Source organism: Nelumbo lutea, chromosome 3 (genome assembly GCF_056320005.1).
Source record: "Nelumbo lutea isolate HS-2025 chromosome 3, American lotus-T2T, whole genome shotgun sequence".
NCBI lineage: Eukaryota > Viridiplantae > Streptophyta > Magnoliopsida > Proteales > Nelumbonaceae > Nelumbo > Nelumbo lutea.
Window position 1 is genome coordinate 13,181,934 of NC_142686.1, and position 25,854 is coordinate 13,207,787.

Genomic DNA, 25,854 nt, shown 5'->3' on the forward strand with positions numbered 1-25,854 from the left:
AAGGACTCTCTCTGCTGCCTCCATGTGTGGCTTCTTAGGAGAGTGCATAAACTGGCTCAGGACCCCAACAAAATAGGCAATGTCTGGATGGGTCATGGACAAATAAATCAGCTTTCCCACTAACTTTTGGAACTGCTTCACATCTTTCAGAGGTTCACCAACACAGTCACCTAGCTTGTGGTCCACATCCATAGGAGTATCTGTCGGCCTTACACCTAATTTACCTGTATCCCGTAATAGATCAAGGGTGTATTTCCTTTGAGAGACAAAGATACCCTTTTCTGAGCGAGCAACTTCAATCCCAAGGAAATACTGTTAGACAGTTTTGTATGCCCTTAGCTTCAATCCGTTTTGATGTACTTTTGACATTTAGTGTAAATAAATAAAGTGCATGTTTGATTCATGTTGTTTGGTATAATTCTGTGTAAGACCCTAAAACTGGACACTTATAGAGACTCGTGTTAGTTTTAAATGTTCACAACCATTGGATAAGCCTGGGGAGATTTATCCTGCCAAGGCTGATACTGGTGTGCCACCAAGTGTTGGGATGGCCTGTCTCGGCCACCAGGGTAAGACCCAAGGCACATGCAGTATGGGATTACTCGAATCCTTGAACCGAACCAGATTTCCAGTGTTGCCCTGGACCTTGGAGACAAATGGGCAAAACTAGAAAGTTACACCTGACCCCTAGACTCGATTATAACACTTCATTAGGTGTCGGATCGGGCTGTCTTTGATATGCCAATCAGTGAGATCCTTAGCGGGGATCAAAACCTGGGTATGTTGGGACAGTCTGAGAATTCATTTGAGTGGGTGATCATAGTGACAAGATCAGCTCCTTTGTCGGACAAAGGTAATGATCGGGAATGCACTCTCTCTGATGGAAACCAAACTGCCGGCAGTTGATTTCACTCGTTGGAATTTTGTTTTGCAAAATTAATATATATATATATATATATATATATATATATATATATAATATATATGTATATGTACGATTTCAAAATGTTTGCAAATGGTTTTAATTCCCGGGATCCATGTGAGTAGAGAGTGCGGCACTGTTCCTTGCAGTCGAGGGAGAGGTCCTCTCTTGTCGGGCAGTGCTTGATCATTAAGGGCTGAGAGGTTAAGTGTAAGACCATTTAGGATAGTACCTGATGGGCTAATCTTGCACCTGCCCACAATCCCTGGGTTTTTATAAGATGGCTTGGCCCAGGGACCACTTAATGTAAGTGTTGGGCCCATAGGGTCCATGTGATGGGCTCAGGGGTTTACTGAGCTTTTCAGTGAATTTGGTTGGGCCTTGTAATAAAGGCTGGGCCGAACCCATGTGGTTGGTGTGTAGATCAATGCTTGGGTGCCACGCCATACAAAGAAGCCCAACTGGGGAGCAAATTTGAAACTAGTTAAGCACTGAACACTTAAATGGGCCAAAAGCCCATTTCGAGCTGGGCTGATATGATCACCCATCTATGGGGGCATATCTGGGATTAAAGTTAGAAAAGGATTGGGCCTTTTAACCTTATTAGGAGGTTTCTTAATCAAGAAGAAAGGAGGAAAACTCTAAGAGAGAAATCAATATCAGATTTCGAACCTAAGGGTTTTTGAAAAAAGAAAGAAAGCATCCTGCGAATAGAGATTGAATCTCATACAGACTCTAGAAAGAAGAGAAGCTATTCAGCCATCTTCGTCCCAGGAATTCTTCTCTAGCCGCCGCCATTCTTCCTTACAAGATTCAATCTTTGAAGAAGAAAGAAATCAAGAAATTGTTTCTTGACATCAGCTTTGCAGAAAAGACTGAAAAGATCTGGTGCTCAGAGTTTCCAGAGGATTCTTTCGAAGGATCCAATGTGTAGGACACACTCTGTTGGTTCCGTTCCACATACAACTGTGTCATCTTCAGCAGGAGTGGATCTTGGTGTCCTCTTTGGGCGTGAACACCAACTTTGAGAGATACTGCTTCTCTAGATCAGGTATAATTCCTCCCTTTCCTTTTGGTTCAGATCTGGTTCGATTATGGTTCAAGTAGGATCCTTGAATATTGTATTCTAAATTTAGGGAATATGATCCCGGTTGGAAGAAGGTAGGAAAATTTTTGAAATTCGCCCACCCATTCCGCAACCCTCATGGCGTCCATTCTTTCAAATACTTCAGGAGTCCTAGATCTTTCACTTCAAATTTCAAGGCAAGGAATTGTTTCAAGTTCTGTATTTCTGAGATTCAACTTCCTGTAATGATGATATCGTCTACATACACTATCAATACAGCAACCTGCTCCTGACATCTCTTCACAAAGAGCGTTTGATCAGACTGACATTATTTGAATCCCATCTCTTGAACTGCCATGTGAAACTTACTGAACCAGGCTCTGGGAGACTCTTTTAAGCTATAGAGAGACTTTCGTAACTTGCATACCTTATTTTCACTCCCCTTGGCACAAAATCCAGGAGGTTGAACCATGTATACCTCTTCTTCTAAGCCACCATTCAGGAAAGCATTCTTTATGTCCAGTTGATGCAATTCCCAGTCAAAATTAGCAGCTAAGGACAGGAGAACCCTAATCGAGTTCATCTTAGCCACTGGGGCAAAAGTCTCATCATAGTCAACCCCATGTACTTGTGTGTACCCTTTGGCTAGTAGTCTTGCTTTGTACCTTTCAACTGTTCCATCTACCTTGTTCTTAACTTTGAACACCCATCTGCACCCCACGGGGTCTTTCCCCTTTGGAGGATCCACCAATTCCCAAGTCTGATTTTTGTGGAGGGCATTAATCTCCTCCTTCATGGCATCTACCCATTCAGGGCATTTTAAGTCTTCTGCAACATTTTTGGGAACAGGGATGCAATCAACTACTGATAGGAAGGCTCTGTACGAGGGAGAAATGTGGTCATAGGAGACAAAGTGGGTAATGGGGTGTTTGGTAGTGCAGGACCTAACTCCCTTTCATTGGGCAATAGGGATGTCAAGGCCATCCACAGTAGGGTTAGGGGATGGACTTGCCTCCTGGGAGTCTGATGGTGTCGGTTGCTCAGTGTTTGCCTGCTCCACATTTCTATCACCTCGCTGATCTCTCTAACATGTACATTGGAAGACACGGAAGGGAGTAAGGTCCGGAATAGAAGGAAGAGATACCTGAACATGCTTCTCCTCTTCCACACTACGACTCTCCCCCTGAGGAGGAGGGAAGAATGGCTCAGACTCAAAGAAGGACACGTCCATAGACACAAAGAATTTACGACTAACTAGGTCAAAGCACCGATACCCTTTTTGAGAGGAGGGGTACCCCAGAAAGACACAAGGAATGGACTGAGGGTCTAACTTACCTCGTGATGGAGACAAATCATGGACAAAGACCCGACAATCGAAGACTCTCATGGGGATAGAAAAAAAAGGAGACTGAGGGTACAACAACTGATGAGGGGCCATGTAGTTCAGTACTCTGGAGAGCATGTGGTTGATGACATACGCAGTTGCAAGTATAGCATCCACCCAAAACCTTTTTGGGACATTCATGTGTAGCATCATCCCGCGAGCTACCTCAAGAATGTGTCTGTTTTTCCTTTCTGCAACACCATTTTGTTGTGGTGTTCTGGCGCATGAGCTCCTATGAATAGATCCGTGGGAGGCAAAGAACTCATTGAACTCCCCATGGAAGTATTCCTTCGCATTATCAGATTGGAAGATCTGTACTTCAACATGGAACTGCGTAAACACCATCCTCTAGAAGTCTTTCACTATCTTCGGAACCTCGTCTCTGCTATGCATAGGAATTACCCATGTATAGCGAGAGTAATCATCGATCAATGTAATAAAGTACTTATATCCACCCTCAGAGAGTACATTGGTAGGCCCCCATACATCAGAATACACAACATGAAAAGGAATAATTGATCTTTTATTGCTTGAGTGAAAAGTTGTTCTACATTGTTTGCTCAACTGACACGTTTCACACATGAACTCTGACATTGAACATGACTTAAATAAAATTGGAAACAAACATTTTATTATGTCGAAAGAACCATGACCTAAACGATTATGCCATAAGAAAATTTGACTCTTATTTGACTGACTATGCGACTCTGAGGATGACACCGAGAGACCAGCTTTGTTGTCGAGAATGTAGAGACCATCCACTAGGCTTCCTCTACCAATCGTCCTCCCAGAAGTTAGATCCTAAAAAACACATGACTCAGCAAAAAAAGTCACACTACAATTCAAGGAGCTTGTAATGCTACTAATTGAAAGCAAGTTTATGAGAAGCTGAAGAACATGCAATACACAATTCAGGTTAAGGCCATGGGGAAGGGATATGGATCCTTGGCCTGCAATGGAAGAAAAAGAACCATCTGCATGTCTCATTGTATCCCTTCCTGACAAAAGGCTATAAGACTGGAATAAGTTAGGCTTATCGGTCATGTGGTTGGAGGCCCCTGAGTCAATGATCCAAGGGGAATTTGTGGGAGTAACATGGAATGCAGAAGCCAAATTACCTGAAGTGGATGGAAATGAAGTGGAGGGAGTACCAGTGACTAAGCTGTCCATTTGCCGCAAGGCCCTACCATAAGATTCCAAGTGCTCTCTAAATGAATTCATTATATCCTCCTTGGGGTCAGACTTATTAGGGTGGCACCGTGTACTACCGGCAACTTGAGTGTCTTGGGTTGCCACATGTATTGTCTTCATTTTCTTCAAATGACCTTTACCATGTTCTTGATTCTTTGCTGCCCACTTGGGTTTCCCGTGGATGTCCCAACAAGTGTCACGTGTATGTCGAGAACGCCTGCAGTGGGTACAGAATAGCTTATCTTTATCATCCGCCTTCTTAAGGTCACTTTTCTTTCCTGTTGAGCTGTTATTCATTGCAGCCAAGGAAACTTGTTGCTCCCCCTTAGCTGTAACCATCACATTCCGCCTGCTTTCTTCACATTGGACAAGGGAGTATACCTCATGAACCATAGGCAACTCTTTGCTTCAGTTGAAAAACAGCCCACTTGATGTATGGAACTGTTTGAGATTAGATGCAAACCAGAAAATGAACAAACAAGAGAGGAAGAGAAGAGAGAGCTGGCGGCAATGAGTGTTAGAGAGTAAGAGGTTCGAACATTTCCTCTCTCTAACACTCTAAACATCTTATTAATAAGTTAATCTTTGACAAATTACAGAGAGGCCCTTGAGTGAGCAGGAAAATACAAAAAACAGAATATTACAGAGTATGGGCCCAGAATAAGGCCCACAACAGAGAGAAACATAACATAACCTGGAATTACAGTCTATGGGCCATTCGGCCCATCTTCTCTACACTCCCCCTCAAGCTGAGCATAGATGTTAATCATGCCCAGCTTGCCAGTGTCATGTTGAAGCCTTGCCTTGGAAATGCCCTTGGTGAGAAAATCTGCCAGTTGTCCTTCAGAAGTAATGAATGGAAGACACACTTCACCGGAGGAGACTCTTTCACGAATAAAGTGTCTATCAACCTCAATATGTTTGGTTCTATCATGTTGTACCGGGTTGTGAGCAATGTTGATGGCAGCCTGATTATCACAGTACAACATCATGGGTTTGTCATGATCTACCCCAAGTTCTTCCATTAAGGACCTTAGCCACAATAATTCCGAGACTCCATGTGCCATGGCTCTATATTCTGCTTCTGCGGAGGATCGAACCACAACTGTTTGTTTCTTACTCCTCCAAGAGACAACATTACCACCCACCAGACTGCAATACCCTGATGTAGATCTTCTATCATCAATATTTCCAGCCCAATCAGCATCAGTATAGGCTTCAAGTTTTAAATGACCATGTTTGGCAAATAGAATTCCTTTTCCTGGAGAGCCTTTCAGATAGCACAAAATCCGTTCTGCTGCTGCCATATGGGTATCTCTAGGAGCATGCATGAATTGGCTAATGCAACTGACAGCATACGCAATATCTGGCCTAGTCATGCACAGGTACAAAAGCTTCCCAAGAAGTCTCTGAAAGACCCCTTTGTCTTCCAACAAAGTTCCATCCGAAGCTGAAAGTTTGTGACTCATATCAATAGGAGTTGCAGCTGGTCTTGCACCCAATTTTCCAGTTTCAGACAACAAATCAAGGACATATTTCCTCTGGGAAATAAGAATCCCATCCCTGGATCTGGCAACTTCTATGCCAAGGAAATATCTCAACTCCCCAAGATCCTTAATCTCAAATTCTGTACGGAGGAAAGACTTAAGGCCCAGAATGCCAGAGGCATCATCACCAGTCACTATAATGTCATCAACATACACAATGAGATACACTGCTAGAGACCCACTTTTCTTCACAAAAAGAGTATGATCTGACTGTGTCTGAACATAGCCGAATTTAACAAGTGCAGCTCTAAATCTCTCAAACCAGGCTCTAGGAGATTGTTTGAGGCCATAAAGAGATTTCTTCAGTTTACATACCTTTCCTTGCATATCTTTCCCATACATTCTTGGAGGAAGACACATGTAGACCTCCTCATGTAAGTCACCATTCAGAAATGCATTCTTTACATCTAACTGATAGAGAGGCCAATCAAAGTGAGCTGCCAGAGATAAAAGAACCCTCACAGATGTCATCTTAGCAACAGGGGCAAAAGTCTCCAGATAGTCAATCCCATATGTCTGTGTGTAGCCCTTTGCAACAAGTCTGGCCTTGTACCTCTCAATAGTCCCATCTGCCCTGTATTTAATGGTAAAAACCCACTTGCATCCAACTGGATACTTCCCTTTAGGCAAATCCACCACCTCCCAAGTACCATTTTCATGTAGCGCATCCATTTCAGCCTGCATGGCATCTCTCCATTCTGGAATCCCAAGAGCTTCTGATACAGACCTAGGAATGGGGTTAGAAGCAACTGAAGAGAGGTAGGCACAATATGAAGGGGAAAGTAGGTCATAAGAAAGGTGTTTGGAAATGCAGTGTGCAGTACACTTCTGCTTGCCTTTCCTAACAGCAATGGGGATATCAAGATCTGGGAAGGGGGATTCCAAAGGAGCTGAAGCAATACCTGTTATCTCATCTGTGATTGGGAGGGTATGAGCCTCATCTGTTGTAAGGGAAACCACTTGCTCATTCCTGGATCTCTGCCTTTGATACACTTTGGGATTATGGGTAGGACGAGGAGGTAAAGAAAGAGGAGCACTAGGACAAGAGGAATGAAGTGGCTGATCCTCCTTTGATTCATTTTGTGATGATACAGATTTGTCAAGAGACTGAACTGGGACAGGAAGGGGAAGAGCAAAAACTTGTGACAGACTCTCCCCCTGTTGACAATGTCCTTCCGAAGAGGAACCATAAAAAGGAGAAAGTTCATCAAAGGTAACATCCATAGAGACATGTCTGGTGCCAGTCTTTGGATCAAAACAACAATAACCCTTTTGTGTGGGGGAGTAACCGAGGAAGATGCATTTGTGGGCTTTTGGTTCAAACTTGTGACTCTGCACACTTGGAATGTGAACATAACAGGTACAACCAAACACACGAAGAGGAATTGGGAAGAGATCCTTATCTGGATGAAGAAGACTGAAGGGGGATTTAAACCCTAAAACCCTGGATGGCATACGGTTTATGAGATAGGTAGCAGTAAGTACAGCATCACCCCAAAATCTTGTGGGAACATGTGAGGCAAATAAAAGGCTCCTTGCAACTTCAACAATATGTCTATTTTTTCTCTCAGCAACTCCATTTTGTTCAGGGGTTCTAACACAGGAGCTTTGGTGAATAACCCCCATGTCAGAGAGATACAAGGATAAGCTCTTCTCAAAATACTCTTTTGCATTGTCAGATCTGAAAACCTTAAATCTGGTACCAAATTGAGTCAAAACAAGCTCATGAAATTGCCTCACAAGTCTCGGGACTTCGTCTCGGAATTTCATTAAGTATATCCAAGTGAATCTAGAAAAGTCATCAATGAATAGGATAAAGTATTTGTAGCCCCCCATAGAGGATAAGTGGTAAGGCCCCCACACATCAGAGTGTACAATATGAAAAAGAAAAGAGGATCTTTTATTGCTCATAGGATAATTTTTTCTACAATGCTTTGACAATTGACATGACTCACAATTGAGACTGGACACACTGACTCCCTTAAACAGTTTGGGAAGCAAATGACTTAAAGCAGAAAAAGGTAAATGACCCAACCGACAATGACTCAACATAATTTGACTGACTGACTCTGAAGAAGTAGAACCAAAAGCAGCATTCTTGGGATGATCAAAGCATTGGCCAGGGGTGTCGAGCAAGTATATTCCATTCGCTTCGTGGCCACTCCCAATCACCTTCCGAGACTTCAGGTCCTGAAACACACAGTGAGAAGGGAAAAAGGTTACACAACAATTCAATGACTTGGTCAAGCTACTTACAGATAACAAGTTGGTATTTAACTTAGGTACATGAAGAGTGGAAGATAAAAGTAAAGAGTCTGTAGGCTTGACAGTTCCCTTGCCAGAAATGGGGGCAAGAGAACCATCAGCTAAGGTGATTTTGTCACGACCAGGAAGCAAATCATATGACACAAACAAAGTGGAAAGGTTGGTCATGTGATCAGAAGCACCTGAGTCAATGATCCAAGGGGTCTTGGGATTACCTGAGGTAGATGCATGGTTAGCCGAAGCCCTTATACCTGAGTGAGCAAATGCAGAGGTGGCTGGACTTCCAGAAGGGTTGGATGATGAAGTTACACCTTCAAGCTGGCTGATCATCCTTCCAAACTTCTCATAATCAGCTTTCATGGCTGCCAATTGTGCACTTGCAGACTCAAACTCTGTATTTGTACTTGTGGCTGTATGTGCACTTCCTGTCTTTCTACTGTCATTCTTCTTCTGGAATCGGATAGGGACAAGACTGGGATGCAATTTCCAGCACTTGTCCTTAGTGTGTTTCGGCTTCTTGCAATATTCACACACCACCTCCTTCTTTCCTGTGCCACTGGGGGCTTCTGTAACCCCTTTGGGTTTGATTCCCATATTTGCAAAATGATCATTGATACTGACCCCTTGAACCTGCACTTGCCTCCTGCTTTCTTCACTGCTGACCAAAGCATATGCTTGAGATAATGAAACATCTTCCTTGGACAAGATGTTTTGCTTTGTAATGTCATATTCAGAATTCAGCCCTGTCAAGAACTCAAAGACCCTATTCCTTTCAACCAATTTCCTATATGTTTCAGCATCCTTAGGGGTATCCCATGTCACGGCCTCTATCAAATCAATCTCTTGCCATATAGATTTTAGGGTTGAGAAGTATGCTGCAAGTGACTTCTCCCCCTGTCTTAGATTCTTCACATCTCTTCTCAGTTTGTAAGCTCTGGCAACATTCAACTTCTGGGAGTAAGTTTCTGCAACACTATCCTAGATTTCTTTAGCCGAGTTCATCCACAGATAATGCTGACTAATCTGTGGCTGCATTGAGTTCACAAGCCACCCAATCACTGTGTAGTTTTCTTGTACCCATCTTTCATAAGATGGATCATCCTCTGGAGGAGCTTTCTTGCTCCCAGAAATAAAACCCCATTTTCCTTTGCTACAAATGTGGATTTTCACTGATTGTGACCAGGCCAAGTAGTTGGTCCCATCAAGCTTAACTGTAGTTACAGCCAGCATAGAATCAGTTGGGGTTCCCAAAATCTGTCCATATTCAGCAGTATTCTTGTTTTCAAGGCTTGAGAAATCCATCATGTAAAGGCTCCGATTAGGATTTTAATAGGTTTCTCAAGGTACTGGGGTCTTGATGAGTTTAGTTTGAGCTGAATAGGCAACAACAACTAGGTCACAGTATCAGTTCCGACTTGATAACTGTGACAGTCCAGTTCGGTGGCAGTTTTTTCTTTACTGTTTCACCCTTTAAAGGACACCCAACAAACCTCCGATCACAAGGTATTTCAGGTTCTCAACAGCCGTTGTCCCAAAGAGAAGAAAACAGGGTCACAGTCCTTAAGAGACCTTTCGTCGAACACTCAGAGTGCAATAGTTAACAGCCTACTGTTAACTAGAAGAAATCACTTCAAGGTGTTCAGTATAGGTCCAAGAAGAGGCTGGGATGAAGATGAGACTAGTGCCACTTAGTTTTAGATCGGTTTCAGCAGCTCGGCAGTCCAATAATCAGCCAAATAGCACTTCCAAAACAACCCAGAAAAACAGTCCAGCAACAGTGGGCCGAATGTATGGGGGCTTTGAATGCTTTAATAGTCCTCCCAAACAACAAAAATAACTCAGCAAAGGACTGAGAAAAGACTTACAGCAAGAGAGTCTCTGGTTTGAACTATAAACCAGGCCGAACACTTGTTCTCTGAGATAACTTCGAAAGTCCTTTTCTCTGATTTCAAATCAGGCCAAGCAACTTGCTCTCTGATTCTTCCTGGTCACCGAACCCTTCTCCAAGTGTATAGAAACTTGGGCACCCTCCAATGACCTCCAAGAACCAGGCGGATGACTGTAAACTTTCAGCCCTAGAACCTCCTCATGTAGTTGGCTGAACTAAAACCACATGAGGGACACGCCAAGCAATGGCCCGCTCTGATACCAAGTTGAAAAACAGCCCACTTGATGTATGGAACTGTTTGAGATTAGATGCAAACCAGAAAATGAACAAACAAGAGAGGAAGAGAAGAGAGAGCTGGCGGCAATGAGTGTTAGAGAGTAAGAGGTTCGAATATTTCCTCTCTCTAACACTCTAAACATCTTATTAATAAGTTAATCTTTGACAAATTACAGAGAGGCCCTTGAGTGAGCAGGAAAATACAAAAAACAGAATATTACAGAGTATGGGCCCAGAATAAGGCCCACAACAGAGAGAAACATAACATAACCTGAAATTACAGTCTATGGGCCATTCGGCCCATCTTCTCTACAGCTTCCTAGGATCTGCACCCTCAACGGTTCATATGCAGGGTTAAGTCCTAACAAAAAAGCAAATACCCGTTGCTGAGAGACCAGCTTCCTGTAGGCCTTAGCATCATCATCGTGCTTCTACTCTATGGCCTGATAATGGTCCAACTCCTTCCATGTGGAGGTAAGGGCTGAATAGTATGAGGACAAGCTACGGTTTCCCTGTTTACATGTAGAGGATTCAGCTTGCAACTGGTAAACCTTGGCATAGTGCCTTCGTTCAGAATAGGTAGTTCTGGCATGTTCCCAGATCTCACTGGCAATGTCTGCCCACATAAAATTCTTTTTCACATCAGGTTCCATGGCTGCGAGGAGCCAAGATACTGTTTTCTTGGTCCCACCTACCATGTTCAGCCGTCTCACCCTTGGGTTCTTTCACCCTTCCATTTATGTAACCAGCTTTATCCCTTGCCGTTACATAGAGTTTTACACTCTTAGCCCACTCCAGGTAGTTCAGTCCGTTTAAAGGGATAATTGGCATGGGAAAAACCATGTTTTCACCTCCCATACCCGCTGTGCTGCGGGTTGGTGTAGCCCCTGATGAAGGTAATTCATGACTTGCCATTGAATACTACTGAAAACAGTCCAAATATCAGCCAACAACCCAGCCGCCACAATCAGAACGTGAACAACTCAGGGTTTACTCCTAGAATGTGAGCAGAAGAACACTAAATATTGCTGAGAACACAGGGAATACTGCTAAGAACAAGGGGTTCAGTCAACACAACGTCTGAACAGAACAAAAAATCAGTCCGGTAATTGGTTCAGCACCACCAATACAGTCATTACAATCTGTCTGACTATAGTTTACACACTCTAACCATCCAACATCCAAACAAATAACTATATAATCAAGGCATGAGCCCTACGCACCATTGGCCAAAGAAGGCTGAGACAAACTAAAACAAAAAACACACCTGTTCAGCACTTGTACGAAGGTGCTAATCTGAACTTGACTTCACAGCATCAAACAGAGGAGGCTGCACCAGCATCACCCTTCTCCGACTAGGGTTTTCTTGCTATTATTTCCAGGAAAAAGAGATCACAAAAAACTGCTAGGGTTTCCCAAAAAAAAAAACCAACGCCAAACAGCCGCCAGAAACTGCTAGGGTTTCTGCAGAAACAGCCGCCAGACACCTGCTAGGGTTTCTGAAGAAACAGCCACGTCCAAACACTTTTAAGAACTGGGCAGGAGGGATCGTAGGTCTTTTTCAACCCAGAGAACCTGCTCTGATACCATGTGGTGATTCGTGGGGATTGGGAGAGAGAGAGAAAGAGAGAGAGAGGAAGAGAGAGATACGGTTGAGAGAGAAAAAGCATCTACTGGCAGCCGCCAGTTTTCTATTTATATTAACTTCATAAAAGAATATGAAATTACAAGTATGCTCCTGACGGCATATCCTAGAATCAAAATAATAAGAAAAAAGAAAGAAAAAACAAGTTAACTGTAACTGTAACAGCAGCTATTAAGTAAGCCTTACAACACTACTCATGCCCAAACCATCTTAGCTTACTCTCTCTAACTGGCTCGGTTGGTGGTCTTCTATGCACATGCCCAAACCATCTTAGTTAGTCCACACTCTCTCATTTGATCACCTATTGGAGCTACTATTAGGTTCCTATAGATAACTTCATTCGTAACCCTATCCTTTCTAGTTTTTCCAACCATCCATCTTATCATTCAGCCATTCACAAATGTACATTTATAATAAGAGGTGAAATAAGTAGGCTTGAAATATTCTTTAATGCTTATTGATGACTTGCTGGTTATTTCATGTCTTGCCATAGAATATGTTGTAATTGTAGATCCCCCCTCCCCCCAAGTGTTGGTTATAATCATATAATTTTTTTCTGTTTTCCCATTTTCCTTTCATTATGCAGGCAGAAGAACTGGGAAGATACTTCAGAAATAATATGTATCCAGGTTATATTTCAGCTGATTTCTTTATTCTTATTTTTAAAGTCTGTTTGTGTAATAAGCTTCTAACATATATTGTACTTGTGAATGGTTTGTTCATTCATGTATTCTTTTTCCCCTTATCTCAGTTTAAATTAGATCTATCTTAGACCATTGGTCGGTGTTGCACAAAGACCAACCGTGCTCAATAAACTCAATGGGCTGATTATTTAGTTCATCAAAGCATACTCTGTCAGGGTGCAGAGAGAGAATTTCTGTGGCTTTTGATGTTTGGAGCTTCTTCTTACCTTTTGTTTGGGTGTAATGATTGTACCAAGGATCTGAGGGAGTTGCAGGTCACAGCCCCAATGGATGGGCGAGTTCCTACCAGCATTTCCTCCTTGTCTTATAATTAAAAATCTGTTAACACTGAAACCAACTCAAAAGATCCCCTTCAAAAAGGACCCCCCTGAAACAGTGATATTGATTACCCTGCAAGTCAACCAGATCTGAAACCTAACATCACCAAAATTGTTTAGTTTTCAAAATTGAACTTAACCATGATATGCCTCCATTCCTTTTGACTAGAAGTTTTGACTTTTGGCATCCAAGTAAACCTTTCGTTAGTTTGGATGCCTCCAGAGGGCAATATCGTCAAATTAAATACTTACTAATGCTGCTTGAGCAACCCAGGAGCTTCAGGAGTTGGAGGAGTGTTAATAGATTGTAACAGGAGGAATATAATATCCTTATTCTTGGATCCTATTGGTTATGGAGACTCTGGAAGGGTGGACTTGTTGGCTATGCTACTTATCTTAGACTGGAAAAAATCTTTAATTTTTAGGATATTGCGGTAGGGGATTCTAAGGTTGTGATGGGCTGGTTCATTCAAAACAGCAGAGACCCTTGGGTACATGGGCATGCAATTGGGGAAATAACAAAAGTGACTGTGGAACTAGGTATATATTTAAATACACTCTGATCAGCCAATAGTATAGATGATATTTTGGCAGGACTAGAAATAAACAGGAACAAGCTGTTTTGGGGGGATAACTTTCCAAGGGAAAAGGAGTATCACCTGAAAATTGAAATATGAATGTAGAAGGGTGGGTAACAGTTGCTGCCTATATGGGATGCTTGACACATTTATAGATTCGTTGAATATCTTTCTTTTATAATTGATTAATAATTTCCTGATTGTTTCTGATTAAAAAAAAAGTATACATTTCTTAGTCTCACTGTCTGTAGCTTCTATCAAGGGGCTGGAATATGAATCACTTAACATTATTTGCAAGAAATCTATATCATTTTCTTGTCCCTAATGTTGCATTGTCTTAGTGTAACTTGCTGAATTTGTTTAGGTGAAGGGACAGGCTTACTTCGCCTACACAGTACTTATCGTCATGATTTGAAAATATACAGCTCAGATGAAGGCCGTGTTCAGGTAATCATCAGTTCTTGAAAGAAGGGCAATGTTCATAGTTATGATAAGGACTAGCTGATGTAGGAGATTGTATGGGATAATTTAATTTGAAAACATGCTAAATAGGTTTTTTTGAAAAGGACAAAAAATCCTCTTGTGATATTAGATGGAGTATTGGGGTGAAACTTGATGTTGATGAAAGGTGACAAATATCTATGGGGTATCCAAATAGGAAAAAACTGCTAAAATAAGCATATTTTATTTTTTGATATTAACTTTAAGAAAACATATCTGGCTCAATTTCAATCTTTTAGGGATGTTGATTGAATTTGTTAGATGAGGAATTTGTTCATTGTTGATGGCTGAGGTTGACTGTGATTGCTTTAAGAATTGAATAGAAGATTAAGAAAGAAAAGAAAGAAAACCTAAAACGACTCAACAGACACCTAGAATCATTCTAGAGTAGTAGAGTTTATGGGAATAACTCACCATAAGCATGAAACTCAGAAAGTGCCGTCAAATATCATTCATGTTTTTGCAATGATAGTCACATGGGTCAGTCAAATACTAAAGAAAACCCAAATTATGATTTTGGTACTCATACTTAATACTAATAAAACTAAATGAATACTAAACTACTTAACCATTAAATCTGAAACTTGAAGCATAAGAAAACTATGACTAGAATAGACAATACTAAATACTAGGTTGGAACCTACAAAAAAAATTGCAAAAATGGCCAAATGCCTATACTGTCTAAAAATATAGTACATAAAAAAATCTGGAATTTCCTTTGTTGACAACTTGGTTGTATAACCAACAAATATAGTCTTATTATCACTGAAGTCACTTCAGCCTGGTCTTTTCACATTCTTAGCTGGGTGTTTTCCTGCATTTTCTGATTGCCAAAACCTTTTAATTATTGGTCCCTGTGCAGCACTTAATGTTGACATACATCATCTTTGCTGTAGATGTCTGCAGCTGCATTTGCTAAAGGTCTTCTTGACTTGGAGGGCCAATTAACTCCAATACTGGTTTGTAATTAATTTTCTTCTATGGTGTTTTGATTGCTAACTGATTTTAGATTTATCTAACTTATCTTGGTCCTGCTTTAAGGTCTCACTAGTAAGCAAAGATTCATCTATGTTGGATGGACTTGACAATGCTAGCATTGAGATGGAAGAAGCCAAGGTTAGTTCTTCTCCTTTGGAGGGAAGTTGCTAGAGATTTTTATTTTTCATGTGATCATATCAAAGATTGGGATTTGATAATAGATGGAGTATACTCGTTGACTAAATCTAAAATAAAGATTAAGCACTGTTTAGTACCATGGATGTTTATTTGAATAAATAATTTGTACTTTTTTAGCTTGAAAAACAAGAAAATAGGTAATCAACATTTTCTACTTTATTTAGTGTTGTTTGACATCTAGGCGCCATTAGATGCCACATAAGCTCAACGGTAAATAAATGGCTGGGTGTTGGGGGAAACACTAAAGATGGTGTTTCCCCCAAAAGTTGGCTCTCACACAAACCAAGAAAACGTTTATTTAGTAAATGGTCTAGATGTAAATCAGTCCTCTAATATCAAGTTTAAATTCAGTGATTAGCAGAATAAAACAGGTCTGAATAACTGTATAAGAGAAGAAGATGGCGAAGAGAAGAGGTAAGAGAAGGAGTCGAATTCATTCTCCATTCTCCTCTAACCCTATTTTATTAAGATCTAAAAATTAATTATGACAAGTATGCCCTTAAGTGGGTGGCTAGCTTGGCAGTTACATAAAGGAAATAAACAAGAATAAATAGCAGGTCCATTAAGTGTGGCCCATCAACATAAAATAAAAGATATTACAAGAGAGGCTGTTAGGGCCTATTTGGCCTAGTCTCTTTACACTCCCCCTCAAGCTGAGCATAGATGTCAATCATGCCCAACTTGATTATATAGTGTGTCAATTTCCCCCTTGGAACTCCCTTGGTCAAGATATCAGCCAGTTGTTCTTCTGATGTGATGAATGGTAAACAAACTTCTCCTGAAGAGACTCTTTCTCTTATGAAATGCCTATCAACCTCAATGTGCTTAGTTCTGTCATGTTGAACAGGATTATGTGCAATGTTGATAGCAGCTTGGTTGTCACAATAGAGCATCGTACACCCCCAATTCCTCTAGAAGGGATCGTAGCCATAGTAATTCTGACACACCATGAGCCATTGCCCTGTATTCTGCTTCAACTGAAGATCTAGCAACTACTGATTGTTTCTTACTCCTCCAAGACACAATATTCCTAGCAACCAGAGCACAATAACCAAAGGTGGACCTTCTGTCATCAATACATCCTGCCCAATCTACATTAGTAAAGGCTTCCAACTTCATGTGACCATGCTTAGCAAACAGAATACTTTTCCCTGGAGTACCTTTCAAGTAGCATAGAACCCTTTCTGCAGCAGATAGGTGAGTATAACAACTTCCCAAGCAGTCTTTGAAACACTCGCTTATCAGGAAAATGTTCACCATATGTGGCAAAATGCTTATGATTAGGATCAATGGGAGTGGAGATCGGTTTAGCACCAAGTTTACTAGTTTCAGCAAGAAGATCAATGACATATTTGCGCTGAGATATGAAAATACCATCCTTAGATCGAGCAACTTCAATGCCCAAGAAATACCAAAGATCTCCCAAGTCTTTGACTTCAAAGTCAGAGTTGAGAAATCCTTTTAGTTTGTTGGCCTCTTCAAGAATAGTGTATGATCAGATTGTGTTTGAATGTAGCCAAATGAAACAATAGCAGCCCGAAATCTCTCAAACCAAGCCCGAGGAGATTGTTCGAGACCATAAATAGATTTGTGAAGTTTACACACCGGAATCGATAATCCAAGGGATTTTATGATTACCTGAAGCTGCAGCATGATTTGCAGAAGCACGAGTACTGATGAACTTACAATTTATCTATAATTTTTGAGGACTTTAGCATGGATTTTTATGCCGGTTTTATTAATTTTTGCCTTAATTTAGCTTAATGCTAAGAATAAGTTCAGGGATAATCAATCCAAGAAAAGGAAGGAAAAAGGCAAGAAAAGAAGGTTCAAAAAGACCAATTTCAGTCTAGCCCGGTCGTGGAAGCAAGAGAGAGCACTTCGGCCCAAAAAGAGCAAGTGAATTCCTTGAGAAAACCCAAGAAAATAAAGCCTAGCTATGAGGAGAATTCGGCCCAGCAAGGAAGGCCCATTTTTAGCCCAAATAACAGCCTAGAGTGTAGCCCACATGAGCTCAAAAGCAAGCTAAGTTGTAGCCCAAATAGCAGCCCAAAGGGAGCTAGGGGCGGCAACTCCTAGATGTTTCTTGAAGATAAGGAGGGAGCACTCTAGAAGGTTCATGAGGGGTGTAATACACCCCATTCTAGAGGCTTCAAGAAGGGGCAAGAGCCCCCTTGAAAAACTATATAAGGAGGCCTCTAGGAGGGGAGAAAGTTGTTCAATTGCTTGAGAGGAAGGCTCTCCCACTCTTAGAGGTTCGGCCACCTTGAGAGAAGAGAAGAGAAGAAGGCTAGGCACAAGGAAGAAGAAGAAGAAGGGCTGAAGGAAGTTCAAGACAAGCAAGGTAGAAGAAGAAGGTGAGTTCGAATTGAGGGTTTGTGATTCAAAGATCTTTTGTAATAAATCATTTGTAGTTTCATTCTCTTTTGATTTGAATTCAGTTTCTTAGTTATATGTTCTTTCTTCTTTCTCCTTGTTTCCATTCTTCCTTGATGTATTTCAGCTTGTAAAATTTCAGTTCAGCAATCTAATTCTTTTTTATTCATTCAAATGGTCATGCATTGTATTTGAATTTTCTTGAATAAGGGTTTGATTGTAGATTAATTCGGCCAACTAACCTTCAAAACTCAGATCTGAATTCTCAGATCTGAGATTGCAAGATCTGAATTGCTTGAAAGAGAATTCAGATCTGCAATTTTCAGATTGGGCGAATTAATCTACAGCTTGGAATTCCTAGAGTGCTTGAGAGAGACTCTATGAATTCAGATCTACTATTCAAGAACTGAATTGAGTGCAAGGTTAGAGATAACTTGCACAATTCAGTTGGTGATCAATTCAGATTTGAATTGATGCCTTAGAAGTGTTTGAAGAAATGCATGCATGGGGATTAGATTCTTGCTAGAGATAGAAGAATCGTCACTCATGCATAGGATGAACATGCGCTTGAGAGAGGCTGTTCATGACCTTGGGGTTTCACCAAACCAAGGCTCAATCATGATTCATTCGAATGATCCAAATTGATAGATTGCTGAATTCTGAGATTGACATTTACTGTTTACTCTTCTAACCTGAATTGAAGGCAATTGGACCAATGATTTAGATAGATGTTAATTTAGGATTTCTTAGCTTTCATTAGAGTTTTGATTTATTTGTTGATCAGATAAGAAGTGCTCAATTTAGTATTGGTAATTGTTTCCTAAATCCTCGTGGGAACGATACTTCACTCTCTACTTTATTACTTGAACGGCTAGTGCACTTGCTAGTGTCACAATGAGCAACACACCAAGTACCTAAGTGAGCAAAAGCCGATGAGGATGAGGATGATGTACTGTTGAAAGGGTGAGCTGAAGAAACTGTAGCTTCCAGGTGATTTAGGAGTCTCCCATACTTCTCAAAATCCAGCTTCATTGCAGCCAACTGTTCAATGGTTGATTTCTCTTCACTCTCCTTACTTCCCCTTTCAGTCCTCTAATATCAAGTTTAAATTCAGTGATTAGCAGAATAAAACAGGTCTGAATAACTGTATAAGAGAAGAAGATGGCGAAGAGAAGAGGTAAGAGAAGGAGTCGAATTAATTCTCCATTCTCCTCTAACCCTATTTTATTAAGATCTAAAAATTAATGATGACAAGTATGCCCTTAAGTGGGCAGCCAGCTTGGCAGTTACATAAAGGAAATAAACAAGAATAAATAACTGGCCCATTAAGTGTGTGGCCAATCAACATAAAATAAAAGATATTACAAGAGAGGCTGTTAGGGCCCATTCGGCCCAGTCTCTTTACAGGCCTTGCCAAATAATGGTGTTTCCCCCAACACCTACATGGTATCACTTATTTAGTAAATGGTCTTACCAAATAATGGTGTTTCCCCCAACAGTTGGCTCTCACACAAACAATTAAGTTCAGGGCATAAGTTGTAGACTTAATATAGATCCTGTTTGGTATCACTTATTTTAAGCACTCATTTGAGTACTTAAAATAAGTGGTGGGACCACACAATAAGTGGAAAATAAGTAGTTATTCATGTTTGGAAAAAAAAAAGCCTAAAATAAGTAATTTTTTTGAAAATAAGTGCTTCAAAAATGAGTAACCTTGGGCCAGATTATTTCAAGTACTGAATAAGTTCTGCGGGACAAGACTGCCCCCAAAATTTTTTGAAATTTCTATCATGTGCTCCTCTCTTTAGAGAACCCTATTGTCTTCTCCCTTATGTGCAACCCAGGAACAGCGTTAGTAAGAAACTTCAGAAAGGGCAAATTATTCATTGTGTGCTCTATCTTCAGAAACTTCAGAACCCTATCGTCTTCTCCCTTGTGTGCGAACCCTTCCTGTGCTCTCCATGAGAAACTTAAGAAAAACTGGGTTTGCTAGACCATGAAACAGCTGGCTAGACCCACATTTTGCATCATTTATATTCATTTCTGCTTCAACTTGTTTCTTCCATGTGTCAACTATATTCCTAGCCTTCTTTTGAATTTCCAAAATTTGATGACTGCACAAATTATTCACAGATTTGCCAATCTGACATGCCTGTAGTGCAACTTATCAAGTGAGCAGAGCAAAACCAGGAGAAATTCTTCAACAGTCTTATCACTTTCCTTGGGGCTAGTACTGTCCCCAATCTTTCCTTTGTGCACCTCTTGTAGCCATTCATCCAACACAGTTAGGCCCCTGAGATGCACAAAGCACCCAAGACAATGAAACCTGTAAGATGCACAAGTCTATCTTTTTTTCACCTCTGTCAGGTTGCATAAGCTGAACAAGTTTCTGGTTATTTTCCAACATGTGTGACATACTGACACGTGGGACCATATGTGTTGTGAGGGTTAGAATTTCCATTTTCATCGAAATGGTTCAATATAATATTCATAAAATAACATATATGCATTTGTTAAGTTAGGATTATAATTGTCATTTCCACAAAAATAAGTACTTATTGGTTAAGTGGCTCGCCAAACACTGTAACCCAAATAATTGTAAGTGGTTTGGGAAGGGAGCCCCCAAACACTAATAAAATTCAAATAAGTACTTATTTCTCAAACCATTTATTCACCAAGCATACCCTTAAGACCCTAGTAGGACAGGTAACAGAAGTTCTAGGATAGATGATTCAGAGTCATTGATTTCTGAAGTTTCAAAACTGCATGTCTTTCTGGTCTTTCCTTAAATTAAAAATGAATTTTATCTTTTCTTACAGGCTAGGCTAAATGAGATCATAACTTCTGGTGCAAAGAGAGTGCACAGCAATGGTTCTGCTGAATATCCTTGGATGGTTGCTGGTGCTGGGCTGCCTTCTAATGCTTCTCAACTTCTACCAAAATTGGTAAGGATATTGTTCAGCAAGACCAGAATGGTTCATTCTATTTCTTCTGTGGCAAATGCTATGGTGAAGCCTAAGTTCGAGACTTCAATGTGAAGCCTAAGTTCTATTCTTAATATGATTCATTATATCGAATTTATTTCAATTATCATTAAGATGTTATCAATAGCTAAGTTCATATTTTCATTCAATTCCTTGTTCTACATCTTGAGTCTTAATTCATGCCATTTTCTTCCAGTCGTAACCTGGACAACATAATCTGCAGTTACTAATTTGAAATTGTTTCAGGATCCATGATGAAGAGTTTTTTGCAAAAGTTTTAGTGCTGGCTGCTAACCTGACACAACCCTTCTCCTTTATCTGGGCTGGGAACCGGCAGTGTAAGACAATCTTACAACTGGCGGTATCCACAGATTATGGACCTTCTTCTGCAAATAGATGTCCTTGACTAATGACCTTCTGTTGGTATGGGAATAAGGGCCAGGAGTGAATTATCTGTTATATTGTATATTTAAAATAATATGGCATATCCTGTACCAAGACACCATTTTGAAAAAAAAAAAAGAATATTTAAATATTTGACTTGATATAGAAAGAAGAAAGAAATTAAATATTTAAGGTTAATTTTCTAACAATTGAAAATTTTCCCTTATCTACTGATTTACCATTCTTATTTTTTATTAAAATGATTATTAGGTTAAGGTATTAGGACGTACATAAGAAAAGAAATAAAAATGCATGCATAAATATTGAACACATATAGATAGAAAATACATGTTTGCCAAAATAACATGAATGAACATGTTGGTTATATCATTCACGTTCCAGAAGATGGTATGACATGCATCTCTGCAATGGATACACAATCAATAAGATGTATGCATGATATTGGTTGGCCCGATATTTGCTAGAACTAACCTAGGAAAATACCACCATACTTTGATTTTGTTTAGAAGACAAACAGGAAACCACGTTAGAAGCATGGTATTCTTTAAGTTCCTGTTGTGCCTTCGACAATTAATTTGCTTTCAGTTTTTCCCCAGATATTGTTAATATAAGTTCTAGGCTAGAGATAGGGAACTTGAACTGGATCCATTTTTTGTTTATGAGAATACATATTATTTGTAGGTAAAATTGACTAAGAAAGTCACAGAACAAGTGAAATTACTAGCTCAAGATGAAGATGAGAAACTTGCAAAGACAAGCTCATATGCAGTACTTCCTCCATATGACCAAGCAAAGGCCCTTGGAAAGACAACTATTGATGTTGGTCGTATTGCTGCTGGGTTACCTTGTGGTAGTGAAGGTTTCCTCTTGATGTTTGCTCGCTGGAAAAAGCTTGAAAGAGATTTGTATAATGAACGCAAGGAGTAAGTTTTTACCTGTCAATTCTTTGATCCAAAAGGATCTGTGTTTTATCCATTTAGAAATTTTGTACAGGCTGCCTCGAAGTATTTTCTTTGTTTTCCTGTTTATCTGATATTATTGATTGATAATGCCACTGTTATTGTGATTTTGTTGACAGCCGCTTTGATATAACACAAATTCCAGATGTTTATGATTCTTGCAAGTAAGACACGACCTTATATTTTGTGGATGATTTTTTATTTAAAGATGGCATTGTTCCCATTGTGTTTTTTGTGCAATTCAAGACAAATTTATTAGGTGATTCAACTATCAGTTCTAATTTAGTAAGTGAACCAAATGTAATTTTAGGTGATGCTTCGTACATTTGTTGTTTTGGGGTTGGTCAATACAAATTTCTGGGAGATGTGTTGTCACATCACATATGAGAGTCACTTCAGCCAGAATGGTTAGACTTCACTCCCTGGAGCAAGAAATGCCAATTTGATGTTTCTACAAACAGCCTCTCATGGACTGTGCAGTGGGGAATAGCATTCATAAAATCCACTCAGATTTTCTACAATGAATCAGATATAAGATTGGGAGAGGAGATACAGTGCTATTTTGGACTGACATACAGGTTTCAGACTTATTACTTGCAGAGTTATTTCCCTAATATGAAATAGCTCCAAATAAGGAAGCCACAGATAGGGAATTCTATGAACAATCTGAAAATGGAGCTGTTAGAGGTCTGGCATTCAGAAGAAACCTAAATGACTGGGAAATCTATCCTGTAACAGAATTATTGGGTATGCTCCATGTTCTATCACCAAACATGTCAGCAGATGATAAAAGAAGATGGGCTCGGGAGAGATCTGGAAGATTACCAGTTAAGTCATTTTATAACAGGTTAACTCAGCATCAAATCTCCTCTTTCCCTTGGGAAAAAACATGGTTTTCTTAATTCCCTCCAAAGTAACCTTGTTTGCACAGCTACACTAGGCAAATGCCTAACTACTGTTAAACTGATCAGGAGGGGTATGAATTGGATAAATGTCTATTGCAGTTTGTGTGGGCGGTGCTTTGAATCCTCCAGTCACCTCCTCATTCATTGCAGCTTCACTTATCCAGTTTTTGTGTTCAAGGATGTTTGCCTGAATCATTGTTGGGTCTTCAAGGGTGGTGACTGCATGGTTTAAGCAGAAAAGAAAGTTAATTTGGAGCATTTTCCCTGCTGCCATCATCTAGGCAACTTGGAAAGAAAGAAGTCTGAGAATGTTTTGACAGAAAATTCAATGAAATAGATGTAGTAAAAAGAAATGTTCTAGGCATGATGTATCCTTGGCTAAGAGTCCACAAGGAATTCTATAGTGTCCCTTTACAGTGTTTTTGTTTTTCAGGGCTCTGTTTTCTTAGTTTTGCATTGACTGAAGTACAATTTCTCAATGTACATAGATGGTTGTACATTTTGGCTGTGTAATCATTCATGGAGAGTGGGAGACGAGAGAGAGAGAAAGAGAAGGAAAGGGAGATACAATTGAGAAAAAAAGAAAAGCATACACTGGCTGCCGCCAGTTCACTATTTATATTAACTTAATAAAAAAAAGAATGGAAATTACAAGTATGCCCCTGGTGGCACACCCTAGAAACAAACTAATAAGAAAAAAGGAAAAATAACTAACTGACAGTATCTTAAGAGGACAACCTACTAACTGCAACTATAAAGTAACAATTAAATAAGTCTTACAACACTTTCCCTCAAGTTGGGCTGAATATGTCTATCATGCCCAACTTGTCACATAACTCATTTTGCTGCAAGTATGGAAGCCCTTTTGTGATGACATCAGCAAGTTGTTCCTTGGAGTTGACATAAGGGGGAGTGTAGAGAACATTGATGTGGGCCCCACAGCTGTGGTCCCACTCTGTCCGTAGGGTAAAATGTATCTAGTCACAGCTATGGTCAATTTGTTATTCTGTTATTCCTAGTTGCTATTTATTTTGCAGTTTTATATTGTTTGTTATGTGTTAGCAGTTATGATGTAAACACCAAGGATAGATATGTCCTTTCATGTAACTAGCATAACATATATATATATATATTAAATTAAAGTGGCGGCGGCAGAATATTGACATTCTGTTCTTCTCCTCAAAATTTGCGTTCTACTGCTCTCTCACCACTCTTTCTTCTACTTCACTTTCTCTTCTCATCGAATCTGAAACTTCTTAGTGATCAAGACTGATAGCAGTCTTGAACACCTACATGGTATCAGAGCCAAGTTAGGGTTTCTCATGTGAGCCTAATACCATCCGACCACATGAGAATCTCCTAGGACTGGAAGCTGAAAAGGAGGAGTTCGCAGACTGATTGTTGGAGATTGCCAGAGGTGCTAGCAGCTATTGGAAACTTGGTAGGGTTGCAGAGTGGTGGTGGTCAGGAAGGACCAGAGAAGACTAGGGTTCGGGTAACCCTAGAAGGCAGTGAACAATTTTTCCTTGTAAGTTGTTTACTTTCTAAGAGAAGTTCTATCAGAGAAGATAGGTTGGACCTATCTGGAGGGGAAGGCCGAACCATTCTAGGTTTTTCTCTCTTCGATTCACTAGGGTTTTATAGCAAACCTTGGACCGAATTGTCTCGACTGTGTTTCTCTCTACTCTAGGGTTTGAAAGTGACCTTGCGGCAAGCCCTAGTGTTTGACTGAACCCTGTGATCTACCTAGAGCTACCCTTAAGTTTATTGGTAGGTCTGATCAAATTCTAGGGTTTTTTATTAACCCTACTGCAAGCCTATCTATACAGTTCTGTTTGGGTTGTGCAACTGAATTGCTTACTTAAGGACTGATTAAACCCTACTGCAAGCATATCATATTTTTTAAGCTGTTCTCAGAGTCCTAAGGGGTTAGAGCTCTACGGACAGCTACTGCTGTGTTGGCTAGTTGGTTTAAGATCAGAATTATCTCAGTTTTGTGCACATACACTGAGAATACAGATCAGGCCTATACTGTTTTGATTGAGATTGGTAATTCAAGTGTTGTTTTGAGACCTGACAGAAATGGAGTTTAAAAATCAGGCAGAAGGCAGCCTTGGGAACATCAGTTATGGTAGTGTTTCTGAGATGGGTGGTCAGATTACAACCATAAAGTTTGATGGATCAAACTATTTGGAATGGGCCCAATCAGCCATGATGGCTATTGGTGGAAGAGGTAAATTAGGGCACCTCTTGGGAGACATATACCAAGTGGATGCAAGAAAACTACTTGGTTATGACATGGCTGTGTAATTCTATGCAGTCTCATATTAGCCGGAATTATTTGTGGGCAAAGATAGCTAAGGAGATATGGGATGTTATGAAAGAAACTTATTCCCAACCCCTTAATGTTGTCAGAGCATATGAATTGAAATGTGAAGTGAAAAATCTTAGACAAGGACAGAGACTGGTTTCAGTATATTTCTCTATCTTGTAGTCCCTGTGGCGTGAGATTGATCACTTAGAGACTCTTGAGTGGGAGAGTCCCAGAGATGCACAGATATATAGAAAGCAGGTTGAGACAAACCAGGTATTTGAGTTTCTGGCAGGCTTAAATTCAGATTATGATATTGTCCAACAACAGATTTTGACTAGAGATAGTGTGACTCTCTCTCAAGCATACTCATTTGTATACAGTGAAGAGACCAGAAGGAAGGTTATCATGCAACCTCAGCCACCCACACCAGCCTTTGTAGCGGTTACACCCA

The 25,854-nt window shown here is 40.2% G+C and overlaps 1 protein-coding gene across 16 annotated transcripts in view; it reads left to right on the plus strand.

Moving 5' to 3' along the window:
* LOC148863031 (inositol hexakisphosphate and diphosphoinositol-pentakisphosphate kinase VIP2-like) overlaps positions 1-25,854 on the plus strand; it is a 188,248-nt gene that overhangs the window by 113,520 nt on the left and 48,874 nt on the right. For all 16 annotated transcript variants that reach the window (XM_088975882.1, XM_088975890.1, XM_088975886.1 and 13 more), the window contains 7 exons: positions 12,771-12,813; positions 14,148-14,230; positions 15,181-15,243; positions 15,326-15,400; positions 20,656-20,781; positions 21,907-22,148; positions 22,304-22,348. In XM_088975882.1, coding sequence (XP_088832008.1) covers positions 12,771-12,813; positions 14,148-14,230; positions 15,181-15,243; positions 15,326-15,400; positions 20,656-20,781; positions 21,907-22,148; positions 22,304-22,348 — 677 coding nt within the window. The remainder of the gene's footprint in view (positions 1-12,770; positions 12,814-14,147; positions 14,231-15,180; positions 15,244-15,325; positions 15,401-20,655; positions 20,782-21,906; positions 22,149-22,303; positions 22,349-25,854) is intronic.